Raw genomic sequence first — 19,499 nt, forward strand, 5'->3', positions numbered from 1 at the left:
GTAGGTTTAGTGTTATGGGATAGAATATACAGTTCCCCACAAGGATAGTAAACCAGATGTGTGTGTGTGTGTGTGTGTGTTCAGTCTCATTTAAAGGATTAGTTCACCCAAAAATGAAAAACTCTGTCATAATTTACTCACCCTCGAGTTGTTCCAAACCTGTATGAAATTTTGAGTTTGTAACCAGTTGATGTCAAAATATCTTCTTTTGTGTTCAACAGAAGAAAGAAACTGAGTAAATGATGAAACAGTTTTCATTTTGGGTGAACTATCCCTTTAAGTAACATAATCTGTTATTCAAAAGTAACATTTTGTTGTTGTTGTTGTTGTTTTTTTGCATTTGTGCATTTTTTTAATGATTTTTAAAACATTTACAACTATTAGAGACAAAATAGTTACAAACAGAATTGACCTGCAGTTTGCATTCATTTCAAAATGTTACATAAATAAAACTCATATTTATAAATATCTCTTTTATAAACATATAAATAGTTTTTAAACATAAATACATTTATGCGCAAAATGAAATACATGAATGTACAGCAGCAGCAACAATATACAGCTTTTATCCACATCATCCGCCATTTTTTTTTTATTATTTTGCACATAAGTTTTATCCATTTATTTTATTTCAATTGTACGTTTCATTGTCCTCACAAATGGTTCTCGTAGTGGCTTCGTACCATTAGTCCGATTCTTTATGTTCTTTCGCAGAAGAAGAGCAACCAAGTCTGTTCTGTCCAAAATCCATGACATCCGTGATACGCTCTGAAAAAAAGAGGGCATATTGTTAGATGGATTCACTCAGACATCTGTCACGTCACTGCAGCGTTGTACGCGTGTTTGTGCGGCTGACGTCAGATTCTTTGACAACAGTCCTGCATCACAGAGTCACATACTGTTCTCATCAATTTGACACATGACTCATTCAAATAAAATCAATGCTTTATTGTTAGTTATCTAGTACACTACAAATCAAATCTATTAAAACAACTATTTCAGAAGTCAAATGAAGTTTTACACAATTATAAAGCTCCCTGTAATCATTCAACTCCTGTTAATGTCATGTAAAGCCTTTGGCATTGAGAAACTCAGTAATTTTCAGGCATTCAGTGCTTAATATGATGATACATAGCATAGACATAAAAAAGAGGATAGCCATGCAACAAATGCAAAGCCAAAATTAGGAATAGTTCACCCAAAAATGAATATTCTCTCATCATTTATGACAGAATATCATCATTTATTCATTTTTTTCTTCTTCTGCTGAACACAAAAGAATATATATATATATATATATATATATATATATATATATATAAAAAAGAATGTCAGTAAACAGACAGTTGATGGACACCATTGATTTCCATAGATTTTTTTTCCTACTATAGAAAAAGTTGATGGCTACCGCCAACTGTCTGGTAACCAACATCTCCTTTTGTGTTCAACAGAAAAAAGAAACTCATACAGGTTTGCAACAACTTGAGGGTGAGTAAATGATGACAGAATTTTCATTCTTGGGTGAACTATCCCTTCACTTTGTTTGAGTTCATCCATTTGTTTAATTAATTTGTTTAATTTGTTTAATTAATTAGTGAAATTCCCAAAAAGAGTACACCTACAAATATATATTTATTTACTATTTTAATATATATGTTTAAAACACAATAATGTATAATTTATATATTTATTTAAAAATATTTAATTAAAATATTACATCTACTAATATAAGTTTTAGACAGATACTCAAAAGGTTTTTTAAAATAAATGTGAAATATATATATATATATATATATATATATATATATATATATATATATATATATATATATATATATATATATATTTGATTACATTGAAAAATATTTTTAATCACAATTTAATGTTTAATATTTAATATTTTGTCAGTGCTAATATTTAATATTATTTTATTTTTTAATTTATATATATATATATATATATATATATATATATATATATATATATATATATATATATATATATATATATACCATTACAGCTATATATTTTTAATATCAATATTAATATAAATTTTATTATTTTATATATTGAATAAAAATATAGCTGTAATCATTTAATTGAAATGATATTTCCGGAAAGAATATATCTACAAATATGTCATTTGTATCAATATTTATATTAATATTGATATTAAAAAATATAGCTGTAATCATGTAATTGAAATGTAATTCCCCAAAAGAGCATATCTAAATATGTAAGATGTCTGATCTCTACAGACACTCACCATGAGAGATTATTCACGGAGGGGTAATGAGATGGTTGACAGCCCATTCCGCTCATGGTCCCTATCCTGTCCATCTTGTGTCCGAAACATCCGCTCCTCGCTGTTGTTCCTCCCTTCTTAGATCCGGCTCTGTTTCTACGTGAGCCGGGCTGCTCATTCAGGATCCGAGCCCAGGGGCCCTTGGCCCGAGTATCCATGCGGAGGTCCCGGAGAAGACGTACTCTGTTCTCCAACCTCCTCTGACTCTCATCTGATGCCAGGAACTCGGACAGCTCCTCTCCCAGCAGCATCCTCAGGGACTATAAGATACATGGATGCAGAATTTCAGGAATCGAACACAAAATACTCTCACCAACGCTCCGAAATATACTATTCAATTTTTACTCAGTACTCACATTTGTCCTCAACTGACCGACTATTAACAATTTACTTTTTATTAAATGTCAATACACTGTAAAATTCTAAACTGCTAACTTAAAGTGATATTTCTACATGTTTCCAGCCTTAAAAATGTTCTTTTATTCACATAAACTAGGTGGATTCATAAGATTTTTTTAGGTTACCTGACAAAATGTACCTTCCTAAGAAGCAAAATCACGCATTGAATTTGAGTTCCTTGAGGAGGAACTTTAAACTCTTACACGAAGATCCATTTCTACATTCTAAAATGATCTATTAATATCATTACAGAACCCTTTTCATAAGTTTTAAAATGTAATGTGTAACACAATCTTCAGTAACAGAGTAACACAAGCACAGGTTTGTAACAGGTTTGGAAAGTCTTGCAGTCCAATATACTAGACTACTAGTTTATTTTATAATGTATTAATCTCATGCTACAAAGTATTTATTAAGGTTTCTAGGCTGTTAATTTAGAGGTTAAGAGATTTAATGGAATTCTCATTTATGTTTAAAGTAAATAGCCTATACGCAAAAAATCATTCTTAAAAAAAAAAAGATTTATTGGCACTTATGGTTCCATGAAGAACCTTTAACATCAATGGAACCTTTCTATTCCACAAAAAGGTTCTTTATAGTGGAAAAGGTTTTCTTTATTATCTTTCTTTTTTTTAGATTATTAAAATGTTCATCATACTGAGAAAAAAAAAAAAAAAAAAAAAAAAGTTCTGTATGGAGCCCAAAAAAGTTCTTCCAAGGCATCGCTATGAAACCCCCTTTATTTTTAAGAGTGTAGGAGAAACTAAAACGACACAGATAAATCAATAGTCTCATTTGATTTCGATATAAGTTTATATTAAGATCTTTTTTTTATATTAAGTTTAATTGCAAACTTGGGTATCTTGGCACATTCGAGCTCTGTTTTACGTTGTCTTCTGAAACTTTCCTCAGAAACGAGAACCATCTGAAAAGTATGAGACTTAAAAGTTTAAATTCGCTTTGAATTGAATCTAGCTGAATTCTATAAGTAACAACTAAGATATCAAAGCGAAGGTTGTATTTTTAAGTCGGTGCACAATGCGTCTTAAAAAGCGCGCTCACTTTTTAAATGTACTTTTCTTAATGTCTGAGAACGAGAACCTGTTGATATGCCATAAATGTAGCTAAATAAAAAAGTCATTTGCTAAAGAAGTCTGGAAATCTCCATCTTCTGCGATGTAATAATGCTCGAGTTGCTGATGAGCACGTACTGATAAGATGAAAAAATCTAAATTGACCTCAAGGTGATGTTGTTTTTTTTTTTTAATCAAACACTTGTAGTTTTATGTAGGCTACTACATTTAAACCAAGCATGCGTAAATTTGCGCGTAACTGCATGTCTAAGCTTTAGCGCGTCTTTTTCCACAAGTTATAAAGATCCTGTAAACCCTGTATAAACTTTATATATATATATATATATATATATATATATATATATATATATATATATATATATATATATATATATATATCTGTCTAAATATTAAACAACCTGTATAATTTGTTATAAACATCTATATACCAGACTCACCCTCTGTTCTTCCTGCGTTAATGGTTTTGCCTCCGCGCTGACTGATATAAGAGTCAGAATAAGTCCACAAGCCACTAAATGCGAGATGATCATCGTGATGATGCTTCAATGCAGTTGATATCAATAGAGAAGATCGGTTGTTTAAATATGTCAAACGGAGAGCGCACAATCACAGCCCTTCATTTACTCCCAGATGTGTCGAGCTCAACTCTTACTCGATGCAATTTCTGCTCATGATTTTATAGCCAATATGACATCACTCCGGTGACGTCACGACGGCTCCCCTCCCTTCTGTGGTTTATCTTGCCAGATTGTCCGCTGGGTGTCTGCGTCACAGGTTACCGTTCATTATCTGAGTGACCAATACAAACCAATACGCTGTGTTTTTGTAACTGACCAGAGGATATTCGTACTGGATGTTTAGTTTAGTCATCGTTTGCAGTGACCTCTTAAATATAGGTGGGAAAAGAGAATCACATTTAAATTGATTCATGTTAATCACCGGTCAGGACTAAAACAATAACTTTTTAAAGCAGAAGTAACGATGTATGAAACGACTTTGTTTTTGAATGCCATATGCAGTCGTGTTACATTTATTTAATACATTAATGTAACTTTTAATAAGCAAATAGCCTATCTATCTATCTATCTATCTATCTATCTATCTATCTATCTATCTATCTATCTATCTATCTATCTATCTATCTATCTATCTATCTATCTATCTATCTATCTATCTATTCAGATAGACAGGAAGAAAAACTAAGTTCAAATAAACAAGTATGTATTATGTGCATATGGTATAGTAAATTGAATTAAAATATTTAACTAAAATAAAATGTAACAATTATAATAGATTAAAATGCCTTTTTAAGAGTACCTGACATAAAATGTTTATTTTAACTTACCCTGGAGGTCAGCTGGAGGTAAAATGACACATATTTCATTAAAATATTATTATTATTAATAAGTATGATTATTACTGTATATGTGTTATCAAAGGATGAAGGCATATAGAGCATCAGCAGCGTAAGTGAGAATCTGTGACTGAGGCACATTCTGATTTGAGACACTGTGTGGCAGTATATGCTGACTTGAAATGGTTTCAGCAGCAAATGCACCGCTCCATCAGATTTCAGTTTGCATAGCTAGGATAATCATTTACAAATAAGTATTTTAAAAAGAATGCTCATACTCTTGTTGTGGTGTGAATGAATGTTCAGTTTTAACACAATAAAAGTACTATGACATTTAGACAATATTCAACTATAATTAAGGTAGATTAAACCAAAAGATAATCTGTGTTCTTAATGTCAGAAAGTTGCCACATATGGAGTTGGGGAAAACAAACAAACAAACAAACAAACAAACAAACAAAATTACTGGCAATTCATCTGATTTGTGATTTTCAAAAGTTCAGCCTACCAATAATGTGAGGGTCCCAGAAGTTACATAGCCATCACATTCTGAAAGAGGAAAGAATTTACAAAAAAATGATTTCAAACCTTCTTTCAGACCATCTACATAATGTGTTTTAGAAAAAAAATTAAATGAAATGTTTACTTTTTGTAAACTTGGTATACCAATGGAGTCAGTGATGAAGCATGTCCTCTACAGAAACAGGTCAGTGAAATGCAAGGTGCCAGACAACCATACAAAAGAGATGGTAGCATTTTGTTCGGCGGTCTCAAATGGATGATTTTTGGGGAATCTATGGGGTCCACATACACTACATAAATCCTTATATTATGAGCCCTGACAGCTTATAATGTGGTGTTCATAAATGTGCGCACCTTTTTTTTTAATCCAAAGTGAAGGTCATTTCTGTGATTTTTGGGATACAGTCTAACTGAGGGGAAAAATAGAGATATAAAGCTCTGCAGTTCACAGGTCACAAGTCTGAATGAATACCTCCTGAGGCAAACACAGAGGCATTTATGATTGGTTGTCTGTTGCTAAACAACTCATCATAATATTCTACACCAAATTGTCTCATATTGTGTTGTGTTAAATCTGTTACTATTTTGGATTTTTTTTTTTATCATGACAACATATCATTGCAACTATCCATTTTATATTAGCAGTTATTGTTATAAAAATAGAAAAGGAACAAAATATGGCTTTTAAGGATATGATCGTTTCCTTTCATAAAATAGTTACGACTAAGTCCACTAAAATTTGTGACCTTTCGAAAAAGCCGCTGCCTTATCCGTAAGACAATTTCCCAGATGTAAAAGGCGGTAGAAGCTTTTCTACAGTTTCAAATTGGAAACACAAGAAATTTGGTGGTCCTATTAAACAAAAGGAAATCATATGGGTCACAGATTTTATGTTAAACTGTCATGATGTGAAAAAAATATCAGCTCACTTCCTCAGTTCTGTAGAAATCCTATCAAGCCTGACTGCTCTCGTATTCCATGATGATAATTATCCCTAAACAACATCCAATTTAACATATAAGAATGTAAAATGCAATTACTTTATTTTAATTAAAAAATATATATTATTATTAAATACAACTTCATGAATTATTAGCATTTTTGAAGACCAGCAAAAGCATTTGTTGATGATGTAAACTATGTATGTATATAATATTAAATATTAAAAACAATTATGATAAATTATATATATTTTAGTTAACATTTATTTCAAGTGACAAAAATATTTTATGTAGTTTCAGGTTTAGCTAACTATTGACAAATTTACACAGGTGGTACAGAAGCGACATTCATAACTTCTGAAGTGACATTTAAGTGTCTACACAGACTGTTTAATGCTGCTCAGAGGTGGCATAAATGCATTTATGGAACAATTTTAACTGCATAATATGCATATTGTTATACTAGGGGCTGAGGTGGGTCAGAGCAGGCATAATTTAGTTTGGCTTTTATGCTGCATTGCGTCTTTACACAGAATTTTTTGCATCTTTAATCTTGAATTACTTAATAATTAATATTAATATACTAATCAATAAAAACAATATATATATATATATATATATATATATATATATATATATATATATATATATATATATATATATATGTATATATAAGCAATAAGGTACAAGAGGCTGTACCTTATTGCTTAAATAAAACGGTTACCACAATACAAATATTAAAGCCAAAAAATATCAATGCAACTTTCATGAAGTAAACTTTCACTAAAGCCTTCCTTATGCCGGAAAAAATAGTCCCTGACCGTGAACAGCAACAGAAGTTACATTATTACGCCATTAGATGGCGGCAAAGACTGTCTTTATGAGTGTGTCAGATAGTAGCGAAGATTTTTACATTGAAAAGACTGAATTGTTGTGAACACGGAATAAGACGCAACTGACAAATGATATGACTAGCGCTGTCAGTCACGGGAAAACCACTTAAAGTCGTCATGAAATTGACACTATTTACTTTGTTAGCGCATATTACTAGTCTTGTGGTGAGCAATTAATCAGTGCAAGTTAATACACAGAAAAAAATGTTTGTCGTGGTAATCTTTAATCAAAATCTGAAAAGTTACTTCTGGTCTGGAATGGCGTTCCTTCTCTGATGACGTCAGTTTGATGGATTGGGTTGAAAATGCTTAAACCACTCCCCTCCAACTGTTAGTCTGCTATGAGTGAGAGATGGAGAGGAGGAGCGCTAAAGTAAAACCCTGCCCTCTATTCAATATTCCGTTTCACTTGGAAATACGTCACAACACTGGAGAAAAGTTGCTTGCAACTTCTGGTTCATGGGGACTTTAACTGTTAAAAGGACAGGATAATAGATCAGACATTTAAACAGATTTTTTATTATGAACAAAGGACTGACCTGAAGGAAAATGCTAAATCTGAATGCAGGTAATAAACTCGCTCACTCGATCTTTTACAGTACGCTTCAATGAACAATATCAATTGAAAACATACATTTTACGTTGCTAAGAGTTGTTGCTAAGGGTGTTGTGTAGTGATACACAGAACCGTTAGGTGAAGCGGTCATAGCCGTGTTTTATCGTGAATAAGACACAGCTATTAACCAATCAGAATCAAGGACAAGAACTAACCATTAAATATATTCATATTTTTTAGTTTTTATGGACTTTCAGTTTTGTTTCCTGCCACTCATCTGTTTTCATGGACACTAACTCATCATTACAGCTGATCATCATTTAGTTTGCCACCACTGTGTATTTAAGTCCCTCCTTGTTCACTCTTGAGTTGTCGGTTGTTATTTGTGTTTATGCAAGCTGTTACGCTCTCTAGCCTTTTGTTTCAGCAGAGCCACAACTTTTCAGAGGAGTTTTTCCGTCTCGCCATCATATGCCCCTTCAACAATGAGACCCTTACAATCACCCTGTGGACCTCTCAGACACCTCCGGATTAAAATGGAAAGAAACCATTATCATGTAACTGGAGATTGTCCGTCCCCATTCCAGGACACAGCCAGACCCAGAGCCTGAATCACCACCTTCGACCGCAGAGAACTCGTGTGTGCCCCCCGCAGACGGAGAGCTACCACCCACCGCAACACGTCAGCCTGAACCTGAGGAGAAGAGGACAGAGCTGACCCTCTCCCAGAAAGAGGAGATCCCACCTGATACCTTCATCATCGCTGTTTTTAGACAGCACTAATGACTGTATGAACTATGAATTCCTAATTTCATCGATATACATGGACTGTGTTATTTTCACCGTCTGTCTGTCAAGTCTTGTAGCACTGCGAAGCTCAGCCAGTCCTCCATTTCCACTGCTGCTGGATGCTTGCAGCCCTGCAACGTCTCTGGGGATGCCCTGCCGGGACATCTAGCATCCACCAGCAGAGTCTGTGCAAGAGGATCCTGCGGCTTCGTATCTGGCCTCACCTCTCTTTGCTCCATCTCGGCCTGTCGACCTGTCAGCTCCATCTTGGCTCCTCCCACCTTCGGCTCCACCAGAGACACTCAGCCTAGTGGCTCCTCTGGGTTTCCTTGTTCTGCTGGCTCCCCCTTGGTCAGTCATCACACCACTTCCACTACAGACTTACGGGCCATTCACTGCACTCCGTCCCTCCACCCCTATGGCTGCAGCAGGTTCCTTCTTCCTGTCAGCCTTGCCTCTGTTCTCGGTCACACTGGCATCGCCCCAGCCCTCGGGTATACCATGCCGCAACATTGCCTGGGTCTCCAGAACCAGCAATGCCGCTCAGCTCCTCCGACCCTCTGTCTGTGACATTGGATCCACCAGCTCTGTCTCCGTTGGTCGTCGCCCAGATGACGGGAGCCAAGCCAGCAACATCTTGGCTCTTCCCTCCCTCGCCTCCACCATGGGCTGTCGACACTGGAGAGCTCTGGGTCTGTGCCATCTAGGGCATTACATCTTCACCGCCGGGGTCTTGTTGTCATCCTCTCATCACCTGGATCCTTCCACCGTCGTCACCTCCCTGGACTTTTCTGTTGGACCTCCTCCTGGTCATCTGCCCACCTCCAAAGACGCCTCCTACCTGTTTGTGCCATCCCTTTGCCAGCCCCTTTTTGCCAGCCCTTCGTTACTTCCCCATCCTCCTCACCTTCTCTTCACAGCGTGTGGACATGCCTACCGGGAGGGGGCACTATGTCACAGTTATGTTCCATTTGTTTTGGATTTTCAGTTTGTTTTCTTCAGTCACATGTGTTCCTTTGTCTTTGCTTTCTGCCACTCATCTGTTTTCATGGACACTAACTCATCATTACAGCTAAACATCATTTAGTTTGTCACCACTGTGTTTTTAAGTTTCTCCTTGTTCGATCTTCAGTTGTCAGTTGTTATTTGTGTTTATGCAAGCTGTTAGACTCTTTAGCCTTTTGTTTTATGAACATCATTCATATTTTATAATCTGTCACACCCCTCACAGCAAAAGAACTCCGCGGTGGATCGGCTGCAGAGGTATCGCGGCCACAGAGGTATTGCGGCTTCCGGAACGTATCCGCGAACGGACCCGTATCGGCGTCTACTTGCGCGCAGTGACGGATCCACAACAAAGACAAATCGCGAACCTGCCGTGGCTCCGCGCTGCATCCACTCCGCATCCGTGATTAAAACCTTACCTCCGCGGCAGGTCCGTTTGGGACCTGCAAATTGATACAACTGTTACAGTAAAGGTGCGTGCGCGTCTGCATAGGAGTCTCCTGCTGTGTGGGCCATCTTCTTTAGACCCCATGTGACATATATGTTATTATTGTTTAATTGATAAGTATATTAATATATATTATTAATTTGCAAAAGCATTTGCTGATAAATGTAAAACTATATAGTTATAGCAAACCCCTTTCTTCAGTACACTTTAAGTACTTTTTTAACCAGCTTTAGAACTTAGCATCACAGCACTTCTAATGTAATTTTCCACTCAAGACTAATCGCTTTTGTAAATCGCTTTGGATAAAAGCATCAGTAGATGTAAATGTCTTCAAGGACACTGGTTACACTCAGAAAGATTGTGGCCATTACTCTTGGTAATGTAGCTTTTTCAAAGCATTGTGGTCGAGCCCACTGGAGCGTCTGCAGAATTATTTTTGAATGGGCATTTGGAGAGATCCAGGAGGTCTGTAATACCTGGAGAAAGCTATCCATTAGCATTCCCATTCACTGGCAGTTGCCTGGCCATGAATACACAGGAAGATGATGTCATGCCAATGCTGATTGGCTGATGGCACCGCAAGAATGTGCTCAGTCACAATCCATTCACTAGTGACTGGCCTGAGCGGTGACGTCAACGGGAGCAGACAGGGAAACATATATATTCATTTCATGCTGGCTAAAGAAGCACTTGCTACACATCTACTATAATATAATTAAATGTTTATAATTTATATGTAGCTTATTTCACAAAATACACATTCTTTTGAATGGTCGTCAATTGAGAAAGAGGCCTTTTGACAGCAGAATGGTGCCGTCGCAAGTCGCAACTTGCTAAGTTGATGTCAGAAGTATCTAGGACATTCACATTGCAAATTAAAGAGTAATTAAAGAAATATATTATTTCAGTATATCAGTTATGATGATGTGGTTTTGTGGTTAAAGATCTTGTCTGTGTCTGAAAGCTTGGAGGTTCAAACCTGCAAGGTTCAATAGATTTTATTGTTTTCCCTTTGCCAGACCCAGATTTTTAATTTTAAAATATGAAAATCCATCAAGTACAGTATTATGTCATATTAACTATGAAAAAGCTAAAGTAAAAGTCAAACAAACATAAACTATTTCACTATTTATTGTGTGAAAATAATTTTGTGTAAATAATAATGAGTGTTGTCACATCATTTCCACCAAAACTAACAATTCTGACTCTAATAAAGTTTTTATTATTTTCATTAATTAGTGTACTTGGTTAAAAATGAGACAACAGTGTCACTGAAGACTGTTTGAGATTTTTGAAATGAGATATTTATCAATATAATTGTCAGTTGAGAACAGAATATTTGGTTAATGTGCATCAATTCCAAAGCTTTAATTTCAATGATGTAAAAAATGTAAAGAATATTTGTAATTTTTGTATTTATTATTTTGTATCCTTTGCCAGACCCAGAATCTATATATATAAAAAAAAAAAAAATACAAAAAAAAAACCACTACAAAAATTACAATCTACAAAAAAGCTAAACAAAAAGTTAAACAAACATAAACCAAAAAAGCTAAATAAAAAGTTAAACAAACATAAACCATTTCAATATTTATTGTGTGAAAATAAATTTGAATTTAGTGTGTAAATAATAATACATTTCACAAAAATGACTGTTGTGGCATCATTTGCACCACAACCAACAATTCTGATAACTTAATAAAGTTTTTTATTATTATTATTTTCAAACATTAGTGGACAATAGTGATACTTTTTTAAATAATTTGATGAAACTAAAGAATATTTTGTAATTATTTGTATTTAGGATAAGAACCATAAAACTTTTGATGCGTTTTGGACGTAACAGCATTTTGGCGGCCTGAAAACGCAAAGTTTTGAAAACAGGTTTCAAAGTGAAAGTTTTTGAAAACATCACTGTTACTGTCTCTGTGTAAACTACAAAAACGTGAATTTGTGAAAACGGTGGTGTCATGCTCATTACGTGTTCAGTCTATAGGCACATAGTATTTCTTTACAACTAGTGGCCTGGCATGAATAATGCAGCATTTTTAGTCATTTTCATTAATGTCAGTAGGAATCTACATGACTGGAAATTTCATGTTTGCAACACCAATCTGTCGACTTCTGTGTGAGCTTTTCTTCATTTATCGCAAAACTACAGACAACAGACATTGGACCTATTTTGCCTGCAAATTTTTGCCGAATTGTGATCTTGAGTGAATCAGCAAGTTTTACTCCAAAAATATAAAAAATGTATTTTTTATCAGTGTGGTTTTTATTTACAAATGTGGTGGAATGACACTATGGTGGAAATTTTCATTACATACATAACAAAAAAAAAAAAAAAAAAAAGAATTGGCATTTAAATTACATTTATAGTCAATTTAAATTTTAGCTGCTTCTAAGTGCTCGAGTACAAGTCCTGTGAAACACGTCAAGTCATGATAAAAGAGCTTCTTTTACCATGACTTGACGTGTTTCACAGGACTTGTACTCGAGCGCTTTGCATCGTAAGTGCACTGCTGTACAAGGTGAGCTACAGAGCAAGTTTACTATTCAAAAGCCTGACATATGGAGCTGGTTATGTGATGCAAACATCAAAATGTATTAGTTTACAAATCATGCAAGTGTTTTGAGGAACATAGTATTGTGTGAGGAACCACACAAAAATAAGTCTATTACTTGATAATCTGCCCCTGAATTCATAATTTTGTGTGAAAGGGAATAAAAGTTGTTGGTGTTTTACTGAGGCACGTTTTTTCCAATGAGCCTGTTTTGCTAATTTCCATTACAAATGTGGTGACATGGTGGGAATTTTCATTATGTTCATAAAAGTAAAATTGTCCTGTGATGTACAGTATGTGATCTGTTGCACATTGTTGTGAAAAAAATTCAATACATTTGTAATGCTTGCCTGTTGGTGGCTGCTAGTATGTTCAATTCAAAAGAGTCTAAAAAAAGTTTCTTCAATATTCTAGTCTTCGGATTTTTTTTTTTTAGGTTTTAATGAGCCCTAGACACTTTTCTTTGCCATGTTGAAAGTTTGGCATAACAAACTATACTCCTCATATTCTCATACATTTAATGATGTTGTAGATTTTTCCCAATGACATCATAAAAAATATCCAAGAACATTTTTCTGCGTCTTTTTTAACGTTGACCACAAAATGTTATATGCCTAATTTTTAATATACTTTTCAGCTTTCATGTGGCGGAAAAAGCAGAGAAGTTTAGATCAGTAAGCATGGAGGATGTGTGCCGTTGAGATCCATGCTAAGTGTTTCAGCAAAGACCGAGTGACTGTGCTGCCCGTTTGGAGCCAGTTCAAGACAAACTACATGTCTGTTTGAGTCCTATAAATAACAGTTTTATTATGCCTCTTTTTGAATGCTTTTCGCAAAGTGTGTCTCTGAAGGCTTTCACATGTGGGATTGTTCAACGGCCGCTGCGTTCAGTGATGTAAGGGGTCAGCACAGCGGTTGCGCTGTACCAGTGCTGAGGATATTTTCATAGTGTGATACAAAGCACATGGACATCCCTGCTTTACTGCTATTCACATCACTATCACAAAGTAAAGGTAACGGATGATGTCATGCCTGCATTGAATAGACCGACGTTGACTTGCTTTAAAATCATATAATATATGATAATCATGATATTTCGGTAGTGTTCTCGAACTAATATGGAAGATTTAAGTACCAGAACTGGAACATTTCTAAACATAGTCGACAACTGGGAGATCCACAAATGAGATGAGTTGTTCAAAACATCCAGCTTTTTGCTCTTTATTGTATTTCCGTACCAGTGGTTCTGAAAAAATCTGTAAAATCTGTAGAAAATATATGATGCATTTGTCTGTGCATAAAACACAGTTATAATGCTAAATGCTAAGTTTTTCTGGGCAGTTGCAAGGGCGTTGCAGTTTAAGTCACCATGAAATCAAAATGGACTAATGCTTGTTTTGTTTTGTTTTTTATGGAATTTTGCAGTATTACAAATAATTTTTACAGGTATTTTTTTTGTTTTTTTTGGTGCTCTCATAACCTTGAATCAAAATGACTCCCCCCCCCTCTTGCAGTGACATATTGGCTGCATCTGAAATTGCATACTTCCCTACTATATAGTAGACGAGAAACAGTATATGACAAAAGAAGTATGTCTGAATTCACACAAAAAAAAATGAACTTTCACTGTTGTTAGTTTCACTCAAACCACCCTTGTTCACATTACTTAAAAAACTCATGTAACTACATGAACGTAATTTAACTGTGTTGTTTCTACTAAAATTGAGTATTGTCAGCTTTACTTAGTAAGTGTTTGTTTAGTCAACTTAACATTGCTGTGTGAAACGCACACATTATTGTTGACATAACTAACTGTGCAGTGGATCCGTAGTTCCCAGCATGCTTTGCAAGGGACTGCATTAGGAGAGTAAATTTAGGGATTAAAGTGTAATTGTATGTGTTTTTCAGTAAAGGGAAAGATGTTGTTAGTTTATATTAGTGTTTAATGTTCAGTTATGTTGGACATTTAGAGTAGTTTCTGTAATGTTTTTGAATTTTGTGGTTACCATCATGCAGAAGAGTGTCGCCTGTGTTTAGGCTGTGTACACTCATGCATGTTTATAGGATGAAATTCCTGCTCTCAATTCAATTGAGTTTGTTCAATTAGTTATTTTTTGAGCGCACTTTGGGGAGAAGGACTGCATTCTGATATGTTGTATCCTTTTTATTTAAATGAATATTCAAAAAAAAAAATGTGTTCACCTTATGTAATCAACATAACATTATTAAGTAAACTGCACATATCAATATTATGTAACTGACACTCAAATGATTTGTATTTACTCAAAGAAATTTTGACAGCTTTACTTGAATTTCTTTTGTTCATTCAACTAAATAGTTTTTTGTACAAATTACTATTAATATTGTTGCGTGGAACCACTTGAAACTTATTTTTTAAGTAAATCCAACAATTCATTTTTTTGAGTGTAGGCAAAAAGTACCTGGATGACCTATACTTCATTCGAGATTCTGAAGTGTGCATACGATGGACACTACTATCCCATGAGGCAACGGAGAGGATTTATGAGGAGAGGATTTATGAGTGGAAGTGAAGCGACGCAACTGACGCTGGTAGGTCACATGGTAATGACAACATGGCAAATGTAGTACATCTGGATTATACTCATACTACACACACTCGTACTATATAGAACGTACTTGATGGCATCTCATCTTCTATCAAGGCGTGAAGGCAGCATAAACTCGTTGTTTTGGTTCAAGAGGAACTGTAAAATGCGGCTGCTGTTTGTTTTTGTCGCTCGTTGACTGTCTGTCTACAGCGAGCTGATAACGTGTGATGTCTGTGTGAGCAGGTGAGTGGATGTATGGCAATACACAGGCAGGTAGGACATTGTATCATTGCATTCGGACCAAATGCAATTATTGGACAAACATTTTTTGGTCATGAGGCTTCCACAGAAGATATACATTTTTAAATATTTAGACCACTTCTATTATTGATTACTATCAGGATGTGAAGAGAGTTTCAACCAGTATAACAAAAAGTGTTTAGAAAAAAAAAATTGCCTAAACTATCTTTAAGTGTGTTAAGTCATGAAATATACTTTTAAGATATGAAGTACACAATTAGTGTACATTCAATACAGCTAATTGCCCTTCTTTTTCACAAGGGTAAAGATTTGTACAATTGATCAAAAGCTTTTACATTTTACAGTTTTTGATTTGTTGATACTGTATGGTTCAATCTGCCCAAAACTTACAAAACAATTGTGTTCCTTTAACAAAAAAAACAAAAAAAAAACAATGTTTGAACATTTTAACTCATATATTTTAAAGTATGTGAAGAATAGGCTAATATTAGAATATTAGCCTTTGGATATTGTTAAAGTCATTAAACTTTGTGTTATGAACAAATACTTACTTCTGTTAGTGTTCAGCTCACGATTTAATGAGGTGTTTCATTGATTTGTCAACCGAACTTGAAAAACGTCACCACATGATGAAAAACTGAGGAACGCTTAGGTCAACAGCTATTCCAGGGCAAATATTAGTTTGCCTGCTGCATCATAAGAAGAGCTGCCTGGTTTTAATATTAGTGTGGTTTGTGTTTAGCAGTTTGCAATAACTGTAAAAGCATCTGTTACAGCTAACATGGCTGTTTTAATGCAAATGGTGTCGAGAAGTACACTAGGGAAGTACCATCAAGGCTTCAATTTTAAATAAAATGTCACAGCCAGTTTTACCACATCATCATTTACCCTTTAAAAAAAAAAAAAAAAAAAAAAAAAAAAAAAAAAATCGCATTACCATAGAGCATTTCGAGTTCGGCATCAAACAACCCATATTTTCGAGGTTTGGGTGAGACATGTTGTTGTAATTGCAAATGCAAATGGAACATTTTCGAGGATGTATGTCATTGCAAGTGAAGGAATGCAATAATGTGTTTCATGGTGATATAAAAGTCCCTTTTTAGAGGGACAAGACTTTGCTTACTCACATTCAAATAATTCCACATGGTGCTGCGGCCTCATGTATATGCTATAACGACAGTGCAAGGAAAAACATTTACTTTAGTGGTTGAAGTAGCTGAAATGATCTAATTAACCAGTGGCTCTCATAGGGTGCTTCTGTTTCTGAGCTTCGAGAACTAGACAATTAGCATAAAGTCTGGTGCATAGTGTTGCATATTCTGACCAAGAACCACCCACTTTACTCTTTCCCTGCCATTGGCAAGATTTTTTCATCATCTATGACAAAAAGAAAGTTTTCACTATCATATGGTAGGGGGCACTGTTACGGATATTCTAAAGTACAGCATCTCCGGATACAAAAACAAGCCAAGAAGAAGATCTGCGTAAACCAGAAGGAGCAGATAGGAAGTTGCTTATGCACATTTTTCATTCAAAGAACCCCTGTTGTGAGTTTTTAAAGTTGTTTATATGTCTATATGGTGTTTTTAATATGCTTTAATACAAACCATGTGCAAATATATCAGTCAACAATATTGCTGAGTATTTTCTCCTTAAAATTGCAATGTAACAAAGACACTCTCGAAAACGAGGTTTGAAACCACCCCTGTTTCCTACCATCACAAACAAGTAACCAATCCTGTCAACATGCAGGGCAGGGCTTTAACAGCACACAACACAAAAACAACATTAAGAAGGGACAGGAAAATCAAGTATATATAGCAATATAACGGGTGAATTATGCACATAATGTGTATTACAATATTAAGATAAACTATATGCCTTTCTTCAATGACTTTGTGATGTTCAAAATGTTTTCTAAGGAAGGCAGATTTCTGACTCTGAGATAGTGAAAGGGAACATGGCTCGTGTAACATGAGTGTAACCCCTTCGGTTGTACTCGCCCCGTTAGTACAAACTAGCACTTCTGGCATGGGAGGCAGGAGCACTAACAAGGACAGTAAAGACCGCTGTCTTTAGTGTCTGTCGCCAGTGTACTTCTTGAGGCCAGGAGAGTGAGGTTTACCCACCCCCAAAACCTCACTCCCATCTGGGTCACGGCTCCAATGTAACCCCTGGTTCACTCACACAGCTCTAACTTGCTGGCCTCCATTACAGTTAGCAACAAATTATTAGCTGTTTGATAATGTCGTCAAGCCAGAGGCTAATCATATCAATTATAGCTATTTGTCCTACATTGTAGAAAGCGATACATAAAATGCATTACCATTGTGATGATACATCAGATTGTAGGCGACCCTGTATAATTTGCTCTTCCTCTTCTTTTTCTTAATCAGTTTCTGGTTCAAACATATATGGCTGACTCCACTTGCTATTTTGTAGCGTGTTCTACAGTTCACCAAGTGGTAGTCTGAGCTGATATGATTTAGTGGAGGTGGGGGCTAATTTGCATATTCAAATTGTATATTCAAATACACTCTCCAGGTTTTATAGTAATTTCAAATCCAATCATTCAGTCCAGTTGACCCAATCAGTATCCCGCATTATGTAAGTATGGGTTGCATTGACTTAATGAGTAGTAACAAAGGCTTCAGCCCAGCTTCTGAAACTTCTGTTTCTAATTTATGTTACATACACAAAGCCTTGTGTGCAGTCTGAAATCTGCATACAGTCCCACGCAGAGCCTACACACAATCATAGAGATCATACACTGCGGTTTAGTCAACATAAATATTTGTACTTGTGTCAGTCTGCCTTGTGTGATCTTAATTCATGTCACGCTTCTGCAGGAACCAGTGAGGTTTGTTCTCGCACATCAAATATGCACGATTGACCTTCTGTTTACCATATTTAATGTACTCTATGTATTTGTGTTGACCAATGTTTAAATGTGAATAAAAGCCTAAATTAAATCTGTTTAAGCAATCATGTCTCATCAGAAGACTTGAGTTAAACTGCTCGATTCATATGGATTTATGAATGTTTTGAAGCTTGAAAATGTTGATTATTTAGACTTCCAATGGATGGCCAAAAATGATGAGAGAATGTCAAAAATAGCTTCATTTTTATTTTGAAGATGAACAAAAGTCTTATGGGTTTGAAATGACATATGAAGTAAATTATGACAGAATTTTCATTTTTGAGTGAAATTATCCCTTTAACAAAAATTAGGAGTTTGCAAAAGGCTGAGGGTTGTGCTCCAATGTTGATTGACAGGCTTTAAGTACAATACACATGCATAGAATTGCCTTAGCAGCCAAAAGTTGTTTTAAAATATTATAAGTTGTGGAGGAATTCCAGTGAGGAAAGTCATGTCATTTCTCATAGCAAATATAAAACAAACACAACACTAGCCTAGCAGTGTTGGGGAAAGTTACTTTTAAAAGTAATGCATTACAATATTGCGTTACTCCCTAAAAAAGTAACTAAATGCATTACTTCGTTACTTTTTATGAAAAGTAATGCGTTACATTACTTTTGCGTTACTTTTTTTCACTGGGGCTGAGCTTGCTTGTTTGTTTTTTAATAACAACAAAAAAGTTATATTTTTGGCAAAAAGGCCCTTTCACACCAAAAGTGAAATGAATAAGCCTCAGGCTGAAGGTAATGCATATTTACACCTGTACAGTAGAGGGCGCAGCTCAAACAAACCTTTCAGCTGTGCTGCCATTCTGGATTAAAGAAGAATAGGATACAGAAGAAGGAAGTTCTAGTTCTTATTTCTAAATCTAATCTAAA

The 19,499-nt window shown here is 35.1% G+C and overlaps 1 protein-coding gene across 1 annotated transcript; it reads right to left on the minus strand.

The window, feature by feature from the left end:
* Positions 1–297: 297 nt before the first annotated feature.
* nppc (natriuretic peptide C) lies at positions 298–4,529 on the minus strand. The gene is made up of 3 exons (XM_048181712.1): positions 4,236–4,529; positions 2,267–2,565; positions 298–768 (listed from the first exon to the last, which is right to left on the minus strand). Coding segments are annotated over exons 1-3 (393 nt in total). The 5' UTR covers positions 4,329–4,529; the 3' UTR covers positions 298–767.
* Between the last annotated feature and the right edge of the window lie 14,970 nt (positions 4,530–19,499).

This window comes from Megalobrama amblycephala, linkage group LG2 (assembly GCF_018812025.1).
Source record: "Megalobrama amblycephala isolate DHTTF-2021 linkage group LG2, ASM1881202v1, whole genome shotgun sequence".
Classification (NCBI taxonomy): Eukaryota; Metazoa; Chordata; class Actinopteri; order Cypriniformes; family Xenocyprididae; genus Megalobrama; species Megalobrama amblycephala.

What these genes read in the sequence shown, in the direction of transcription:
- nppc (XM_048181712.1), bottom strand. Translation starts at nt 4,328, where the DNA reads ATGATCATCTCGCATTTAGTGGCTTGTGGACTTATTCTGACTCTTATA. An exon ending in TAACGCAGGAAGAACAGAGG is followed by an intron (nt 2,566 to 4,235) that starts GTGAGTCTGGTA and finishes TGTATCTTATAG; the next exon opens with TCCCTGAGGATGCTGCTGGG.